General features: G+C 41.0%; 1 protein-coding gene across 9 annotated transcripts in view; it reads left to right on the top strand.

The window, feature by feature from the left end:
* Positions 1–4,659, top strand: part of LOC107272904 (muscarinic acetylcholine receptor M5) — a 33,315-nt gene extending 28,656 nt beyond the window's left edge. For 8 of the 9 annotated variants that reach the window (XM_025090180.1, XM_025090179.1, XM_025090181.1 and 5 more), the window contains 3 exons: positions 1,248–1,456; positions 1,529–1,723; positions 1,786–4,659. In XM_025090180.1, the coding sequence (XP_024945948.1) occupies positions 1,248–1,456; positions 1,529–1,723; positions 1,786–4,145 (2,764 nt within the window). In that variant the 3' untranslated portion in view covers positions 4,146–4,659. The remainder of the gene's footprint in view (positions 1–1,247; positions 1,457–1,528; positions 1,724–1,785) is intronic. The other variant, XM_015750566.2, reaches the window with a different exon arrangement.
* The last annotated feature ends 5,354 nt before the right edge of the window (positions 4,660–10,013 follow it).

Below are 10,013 nucleotides of genomic sequence, written 5' to 3'. Positions count from 1 at the left end.
CTCTTTGTCGTCATTTTTTTTCTCATTCGACTTACGCTCGGATAATTTCGCAGAAGGGCAGCTTTAAGACGAGGAAGAACGTTGTAACGAGGACGAGTATTTACCCCCGATGATGTCAAAGATAATGGCACCCCTCATTCCATTCTTCAGATTCGTATCACTTCCGCCCTTATCCGTATCATCACCTGCATTATCATTGGAATGACCTTTCGTCAGCCGTAAAATCATTATTCAACTACACTACTTTCATTAGGACCATGCTAATATACACATTTCAACTGTTTAAGGGATCGGCCCTTGAAAAATAATACGTCACAACCGACCCCTCAACTATTAATTACGCACAGCAGCCCCGTTACCAGATACCAAAAACGTGATCGTTAGGTTGAATCATTAAAAAAAAATACTTCACCCTCTTTAAGGCACATTTCGTCATTCCTTGGCCCCGGGCAATTTTCACCGACTTGTATATCTATATATAGAGAGGAGGTGGATACATTGCAAGGGTAGGAGGTTGGATGGTGGTTCCATTCATGCTTATTTCAAGCTCATTGTGCGCTCCGTGTATTCAGCCTTTGACTTGACTCTCGTCGTGCTGCCACTGCAGCGGCCATAAAGAGTCTGCGCCCATGTACGTCGTCAGGGAAACGAAGAAATACGTACTCGTATATTCTTTACGTACAGAAAAGATATAATAACAGCTAATAACGAAATTTTGAATCGCAATCATATATATGATTACGGTTAATTTATTAAAGTGACCAAACATCATTTACCTGTTCGATATCCATGATGTGGATAATAGCTCTATGTGCTATAATAATGTGTATGATTCTTCGCTTAGTAATAATTATGTTTATCCTGCACGAGTGAAGTAGAGCAGATTCAAGGATACTAATGAAATCTTTGCGCGTTTATCCATATCCAATAACTAATTAAAGCCTGAGCTAGTAGGGGTAGGTAAGTAGGCGTCTACGTACTGCTCTTACCTAACCTATGACTAGAGCTTGAATTATTCAGGGGATGCTTTCACTCGAGCTCGGAAGGCTATTTCTGTAAGCGACAAAAGTGAGTCAACTAGAGCGAGAAGGTATTTAAGGGCTAGACGGAGACTTTATTCTTTGTCCCTCCTCGTGATAGACTCTACCTAAACGTACGTTGTAGGATGGTCTGGGTATATTATGGTTTCGTCTTTTAATGGATGTGACGTGATGGTACTGACGAGTCTCCTTCTTGTGGATTTACAGGAAATTAAAGAGACAGCGGGAACGTCTTTGTCGATATGTGTACAATCAGATCCTGACGGCTGAGTGTACACAATTGAATGGCTCCTGGCCGGATCCTGATGACCCACGTTGGAACAGTGGCGAATACGCTGACCTTTTACCTGATTGGTTCCCCACCAATGCTACTAACGTCTCCTCCGTCGGTAATGCAACCTCACCGACTACTCAAGGTTCGCAATAGATATTTTCAGCTTGATTTGTTTTGGCAATGGATTTTTTTTTAATTGTGAATTTTTTTCCAGATGAGTCACTCAGTCCTGTGCTTCCGCCGTTCGAACTTTGGCAGACGATCCTGATCGCGTTGTGCTTAGCAATCTGTATAGTACTCACCGTAGGCGGTAATATACTTGTACTGCTAGCGTTTATCGTGGACAGAACAATCAGACAGCCGAGTAATTACTTCATTGCTTCACTCGCCGCTACTGACATGCTAATCGGTGAGTCTCACGTTTCCGGTATGTTTGGGATTATCAGGCGTCACCTTTATCTTTGATTCCAGGTACAGTTTCCATGCCATTTTATACGGTTTACGTGCTCATGGGATATTGGGACTTGGGACCGTTACTGTGTGATCTATGGTTGTCTGTGGATTACACGGTGTGCCTGGTGTCGCAATACACGGTTCTGTTGATCACTATCGATCGGTTCTGCTCGGTTAAGATCGCAGCCAAGTACAGAAACTGGCGAACGAAGAGTCGGGTGATATGGATGGTGACTATCACGTGGATAATACCAGCTTTGCTATTCTTCATCAGTATATTTGGTTGGGAGCATTTTGTGGGATATAGGGATCTAATGCCTGGTCAGTGCGCGGTGCAGTTCCTAAAGGATCCTGTCTTTAACACTGCCTTGATAATTGGCTACTATTGGACCACTTTGATAGTGCTGTTTATACTGTATGGCGGTATCTACAAGACGGCGTACGACATGCAGAAGAAGAGCGAGGCGAAGCAACGTAAGATGCAGTCTATGGTAGCGCTGAGTGCTGGTGCAATGTCAGGGATGGCTGGACGTGCGGCGGGTATTGGAATATCAAAGACACAGAGTACTTTGCTCAGTCAGGACAAGCCGAAAGCAGTGGGAGCTACACCCGGTGGTGGCGGTGGTGGAGGAGTTCCGGTAGCGTCGACTAACACCGCAGGAAATGGGGATAACGTTGCTGTGCAGAAGACGTCCTCCAAAACGGCACCTGGTACCGGTGCCACTGTAGAACTTGATACCAAACAAATGAGTTTACCGATTACAGCATCTGAGACGGAGAAATCCGAAAGATCAAGCAGCCCAGCATTTGATTCCGATGAGGATAGTACGGTTGGTCCAGCGCAGCAATTGAACTGCGGTAGGAAAAGATCATCTTTAGCTGGTCTGGTAGCGCAATCCGGTGCGCTCCAAGTGTTCAGTAGTAACGGTAGGATAAATGGTATAATTCCAGTGAAGGTGGAGATGAACGTCCCTGCGAGGAAGCCCTCACCGACGAGTCCTGGCGGTGATCAGGTCACTGGGAATCTGTCAAAGACTCAAACTCTGCCTCTGATCCAGGAGCAGAGCCTGCTAGATACGGACAATCCAATTGAGCCTGACAGGTCCAGCAGTACCCTGACCCCAGAGCAATCGCTGAAATCAATAGGAACGGATCCAAGGACAGGGCTTGGTACCATAGACAGCGAGGTTATGGGTAACAATGAATCTTTAAACACAACACCGTCTGCTCACTTGAGATTCTCTTTGATCAATGCTCAATCAAGCGCTCAACAGATCATCATACCACCTCCGTCACAATTTCAAAGTAGTCCACCGGTTTCCGACGCCACCTCCACGTCGTCCTCGACGGACAGACCCAAATCATTGGTGGTATCCATTCAAAGTCAGATCACCTATGACATACTGACTGGTCTTGATGGTGCTGATCTTCGATACATGGACGAGAGTTCAGTGATAGTACCTAGTCCTTCTTACGAGAGTCCACCATCTTCTTTCACCTGCAGTCTAGCCAATCCGTTATCAACGGCGCCGTCTTCGCCACTCTTAGGAAACCTCGGCACCTCAGCTGCCAATACCAGTCTTCTTCAGGCGGCGCTGATCCGCGCAACCGCCCAGCAAGCCGGAACAACCCAAACACTTATAAATTCTCAGCACGAGCCGATCACTCAACATGCCTCGAGCCAAACACTTCCGCCTCGCGTGTTCATTACTCATCAGAGTAACGCGTCCTCGCAGACCTCACCGACAGTGAGTAAAGTCAATACTGAGGTCACTGTCAAAACCGAGGACATAAAGCGTCATCAGCCAGTGACAACCATAACCACTGTTGTCAACGAAACACCCCCTGTCGAATCATCCAACAGCATAACGGACAGACTTTCCGACCATGCACCAAAACCAGTCAATCCACCTCAGAACTCATCATCCAGCAGTGTTGTTCCAACGATTTCCGGTACCACGAGCGGAGCGGAAGCCAAGAGGCAGTCCAAGAAGAGGGAGGCTGGCGACGGAGAAGAGAGTGGCTCCAGGAGAGACTTCGTTAAGACTATTGGTAAGAGGCTGAAGGTGAAGACACAGAAAAAGGATCCCACTGTGGGAAGACAAAAGTCCAGGACTGAAAATAGAGCTCGCAAAGCCTTCAGGACTATATCTTTTATTCTCGGAGCTTTCGTCGCCTGCTGGACGCCCTATCATATATTGGCGCTCGTTGAAGGTTTCTGTGCGAATCCACCCTGCACCAACGAGCACTTGTACATGTTCTCGTATTTTCTGTGCTACGCGAATAGTCCAATGAATCCATTTTGTTATGCACTGGCGAATCAACAATTCAAAAAGACCTTCACGAGAATATTAAAGGGCGATTTGCACATGACGTAAGAAAAATATTTGAATTATTTTCATAAAAAAAAGAAAATCAAAGAATGAGAGAATAACGAATGCGTGGGCTACGTACGCGGATGGCTATTGTGGGATTGTCGAAATTAGGCCTCCCTGGAAACCGCACCGAATTATACGTGTGAATGTGGTCAAACTGGACAATAATGTAATGGAATATCTGTATGAATGAAATAAATCGTTAATTGATAACACGTGGAGCGAGTATATCGACGAAAAAAAAATAATACCGATAATTGATATAATATATATATATGTGCAATATATATATATTATGTAAATACAATTAATCTTCTTTTAATTGTCTCGTGACCTAATCAACTGTATATAATGTATATGTGTGAATATTTGTTAATTTATACATACACATTACGACACGCGTATATATTAATCAGATATGACAATTCGTATGCATATACACTCACGATAATATATATATATATATATATATAAATACAGTAGAGAACAAACGAACGGTATAACGAAATTAATAATAATATTAATAATCAAAGGTCTTATAAGCGCCGAACACACAAGTCACGCGTATCCTGTTAAGTGACTATTATTCGACACATAAATAAACGTACTAGAACTAAGTGTAGGGATTAAGATATCAATAAACCGTAAGTCGTAGGGAATATGAGTTACATTTAAAAAAATAATACTGCGCTGCGTTCATTACGCAAGCAGAATAATTGTGTATCTCATAAGTAATGATTACGAATAAGATCACAATTAAAAGACACAAAGTGAAATGTTCGAATGCACGAGAATCCCGATAGAGGCGCTCGTCGCGTATACGGTTATGACGTAGGGTGTGAAAACTTCGCATATGCACATATGTATATTCCCAATTGTATTATCGGTGATAATTCATTGAGTATCGTCTCGCTGATAAAATTTAATAAGGATTGAAAAAGCATAGACAACGAAGTACAAGAGAGTAATCTCGGCACGAAGGGTATAGAAAATACCTATGAATTCGAAGAAATACTTAATCAGGAACGTACACTGCCTTCAGTGCCCTACATACGTGCAACCGGACTTTCTAATTTTTTTTTTCACGAATTTTCATACGACTGACACCCCGTGACGGAACGAATGTCTTGTATATCTATTAATCATACAGGGAATAATTTTTCCCTGGCAAAATTTCACGCGCTTAATTATAATTTGCATTGTGCGTATTTATAACATGCGTGATGATCGTATATGATTGATCGTAGCCTCTCAATCGGGATAAAGCAATGTGTGAAAGTATGCATGAGATTATTTTACGTGATAGCGTACGTCGCCTGGTGTTGTTTTGTCTGTGGATGTGACGCGTGCGATTAGATGAGAGAGAAGCAGATGAAAATGATAGTTAAAATTAAAAGAACATGTTCGTTTATATGTCAAATGGATGAGGTCAAATGTTAAGGGATAGGGAAGGGCCCTGGATGAGTATTATGCCGCTCCTGAGCCCCTTGCCGGCATAATTCTCTCTGTAGTCTCTTTCGTTAATTCACTGCACAGAAGTTTTACACTTCATCTTACTCCATTCCGGTTGCGTCGATCGATATTATGTGTTGTTAACGTATTAAAAGTGAGTGGCGTAAAAGTAGAACCAAATTGAGGGTTAATTATTTATTAAGGCAGACACACAAAATTAAGGTGTTTTGTTTTTAACATTTTATCACTGCGAACGAAGAAATTTTTTTTTTCATGGTGATATGATGACACTTTGTTTTATAATACGTATTGTGCACAGTCTGTCCCACATTTCTACGGGCAGCGTCGAGAATGAAAACTCGGAAGGAACGTAAATAAAAGTTTCTCGAGCATCTGGCGGACGAGTTTGTATAACTATATAGTTTTATAACTCATCCGATGGTAAGGAGGGTGAAGCGTCGACGTCGGTAAAAACTGTCGAGAACTATAGATAAGAAGGAACAACTGTGAGCCCTGGCGTCGGAGCAAGTTGACTACGTGTAGAAAATTGTAAGTGAAGCTAGAAAAAGATTAGAAAATGATTGAAAATAATGTGAGATCCAAAAAAGAATTTTTCTGGTTCAAGCAATGTAAATAATTAGTGAAAATTGAAATATGTATTGGCACGAGATAGGTACGCATTGATTTTTACGTAAAAGATATATATTTTAGGTGGCTGTAGGGCAACGATTACTGGGACGACATATATTCGATCGAAACGTATCAATAGATATTTTATATTGGAAATAATAATAAATCTCTGTACAGCGGATATGTTATGTCTCCCGGAAGACAACCTACAGCCGCGTTTAAGCGTAGATGCTTCCTATTTGCTGAAATTTAATGACGGATCGAATTGTTTCTAGATATGAATGTCACGTACGATGCAAATGAAACTGAGCACGTTATATAAGCGAAGTAGAAAAAGGAGAACAAGTAATCAGACACGACGGGCATTCAAAAGGAAGCGTCTTTCAGTATCGTGGAAATTCCTTGCTGTACCATACGTATAGACGTTTTGTAGCTTGAGGTTATGTAAGCTGATACCTGGCGCCCCTGGTTTACGTGATCTCTTGTAACTTTGCCTTCTTTAATCTTCTGGTGCCGGGAGCGTTCTGCCTGCGTTACTGCGCGATTGGCTATGGGCAACTGAGACAGACTAACATCATTGGCTGTTACGTTAACGCTCGGTGTATATGTATATACATTATGTTGTATATATATATATATATACACACATATACAACGTATAATATATAAATATATAAATATAGATGACGCAGTCGATAGAGGTTGCAATACGTAGCTAGTAGACAAACAGATAAATTCCTAGCAAGAGTAATAATAATAATGAGCGACATGGGAAAAGCCATACGGAGGCTGTAATATGTAGAGAATGAAGAAGAAGAAAGAAGAGGCAAGCGCAGTCAATAATAATCGACGTGAGAAAATTAAGCAATAAGTTTACTTATGCCATTCAATTAATTGAATACTCATTTTACTTCTGTACAGTCAATTAATATCACTAGGATATTGTTGAATTGTCATTTTATTTTTTTATATCATTTTTAGAACCTCTCTTACAGGTCTCACCCATTATACGTCGTTGAACGAATAAAGTCTATGGAGGCGTCGGTAGGCCAGATTCCTCGTGTGACGACCGTGTTTCCCCAGTACCTTCCACTCTCTACCTCAGATATAAGAAACAAAGAGAATTACGAGACAAGTTATAGTGCCCCGAGCATACTTCATGATTATTGTCGTCATTGTTATTTGAACAAAAGTGCAAGACTGTACATTCTTACGAGAAAAAGTACAGTCGGTGTAGTAATATAAAGGGCACGTAGAATTCGTATGAAATCTAACGAAGCAATTATATTTATCGAAAGTCCATTCGTTTGGTAACTCCCAGCGACCGTTGGCCTAATCGTGAAATTCAAAGGATCCGGAGGAATCGTCAAGTGTCATTTGCAAATAATTCATATATTGTTTTATGAGCTTGCTATGAATTTCTCTAACCTTATTATCTAATGGACTTTAATGGTCCTGTCATTACATCGGATACCCTAGGAGCTGCCGTGACTTACGAACTTCGTAACAAGAAAATTCGAACCCGCGAACTTCACGCTAGCCGCAAATGTCTTTTTTATTCGTAGGTGAACGTCAGTGGGTCAAAGGTTAAATTCGTGAACGGATATCCCTATTTGAATAATGGCCGAATTTCAGAATTGCTCCGTTAGACATTTGATATTAGTTGTGTATAGTTTTTGGCTTTTCATTAAAAAATTATCGTTTTTTTCCTCATGATTATAACATTCTTGACGAAAGTGTTAAAACGCTTTTCACTGACGGTGCAAATATGTCTGCCTGTATTTGGGAGGATGAAATTACGTATCGCGTTACACGTGTGTATTCTCGTCAGCTATCCACATACAGATGATCCGCTTACCCACATAGCCTAAAGGAATAATCGATTTTCATTTATGAAGCGTCTGGGATTAATCGTAAGATTAACTGTTGGATGCTGTGACAATGCAATTTCGAAATCGCGCTTCGCTCGACAATCTCGTGCACACTAAAATGGGAATATTGATGGTTAATTAGGGTACTGATGATAATTAAGGTTGACCGCCAGTTCGTAGGGCACGATTGCAGTTGGAGTCGGGTGACAGATTAGCGGAAAGGGATTAGCGGCTAGTAATCGTCCTTATTTGTAATGCACTGTAAAATGTAATGAATCTAGTCTTCAAATATGTACGCGCAGGTAACTGCAATGAATTCGAATAAAATTATATGAATCAAACTGTTTACCAGATATGATTATTATTTGTAATACAAACCTGTTTAATTCGATTTGAATAAAGAAGTTGCATTTGATAATTGATTTTGCCTTTGATGTTATTATGATGATTTGTCGATGGATGGATTTCCCCGTAACTAACAAAAATTCTCCCCAGGAAAATGTATGTCTTGTATTGTCAATTCTGCTAGGGGGCGTGGAATGATTAACCACTATGCCGTAAGAAAGAAAGAAGTAAGGAAATTAGAATGTAAAGGAATAGAAGTATAAGAGTAAGGAAAGAAAGAAGATATAAGAAAGCAAAGAAATATGGAAGAAGGAATGCAAGAAGTGAAAAAAAAAGAATACGGATATGAGGATGATAGGAATAAGTAAATAAAATTCACTAAACGGAAGTCACTTACGACTAATATACTGAGGTTGCTCGGTGGGAAGGGATGGAGGTTACAGGGTCGGGTGCTACGCCCGTGGTCTTTCATTGCGGTGAATCCTCGACTAGCAATGAACTTTCGCGATTAACTTACTTTATCCCTTTTGCGTTCTCCTTGCCGCCTGATCAGACTTCCTTCCTTTCCTGAGGTTTTTCCCCCTAGTTCTGTGCGCGACATCCGCAGGACTCGGGGATTTTCCTCAATAAAAAAAAAACGGTCCCCTATCAGGCCTCGGAGGGGTCGTTGCTCCCATGTGGAGAGGCAGGACCTCACGGAAATGGGCGGGGAGGGGCCCATTTCGCTCCCTTATACTTCCTACTTTTTCTACTTTTTCCACGAAATCGTAAATAAATTAGGTGTTTGGAACATTAAAGTAATTAATTAAATCAATAAAGTAAAATATTAACATTTAGAAATCGGAAATTCTGGCCAAGCATATTTAGAAGTACTGGAAGCTGCCCAAAATTGTGTGCGCGCAAATTCATCGCGCAGAACACGGAGAGTGGGAGCAGTCGGAGAGTGGTGGGAGCACTCGGGCAGTGCCCGGATTCCGAGCGCTCATTCTTCCTCGAGCCGGTCTCCTATACTGGTCTCTTGGAAGCACCCCTCTCATTCATTTTCAACCTTCTTGATTTTCTATATTTATTTCTTAATCCTTCATCCTTTACTTTCTTACTTATCACTGTCCTTATTTTTTCTCTACTTTTATAACTCTATTCTTTACTTTTCTACTTCCCACTTCTTTATTTCTATCTTCATTTCTTTCTTCTCGTTTCGCTTTGTTCCTTCGCACTTTCAATTCTATTTGTCTTACTTTCCCTATTCCTTTGGTCGGGTCGAGCATATTAATTCAAGTAGTCATATAAGAGTAGTCACCCTGTTAGTGCAGCTAGACTTAAGACCATGGTGTCGATTTGTCCAATAAATTATCTTGCAACACTTATACACTTTTCGAATCTCCTATTCCTTCCTATGTCTCCATCACTCTCCTCCTAGTATATCCTTAAAAACTAAGTTTTTAAAATGTCTTTTGGAAAAAGAAAGGTCCATAGTGGTAGCATATGTAACATACCACACGTGTATTATATTGCAGTGATATATTTTAATATATCTCTAATGGCATTGTTATTACTAAACTTTCGAAAACCA

This window comes from Cephus cinctus, unplaced genomic scaffold, assembly GCF_000341935.2.
Source record: "Cephus cinctus unplaced genomic scaffold, Ccin1 Ccin1_scaffold1310, whole genome shotgun sequence".
Classification (NCBI taxonomy): domain Eukaryota; kingdom Metazoa; phylum Arthropoda; class Insecta; order Hymenoptera; family Cephidae; genus Cephus; species Cephus cinctus.
The sequence above is the reverse complement of the archived record's forward strand: the minus strand, read 5'-3'. Positions and strand labels throughout refer to the sequence as shown.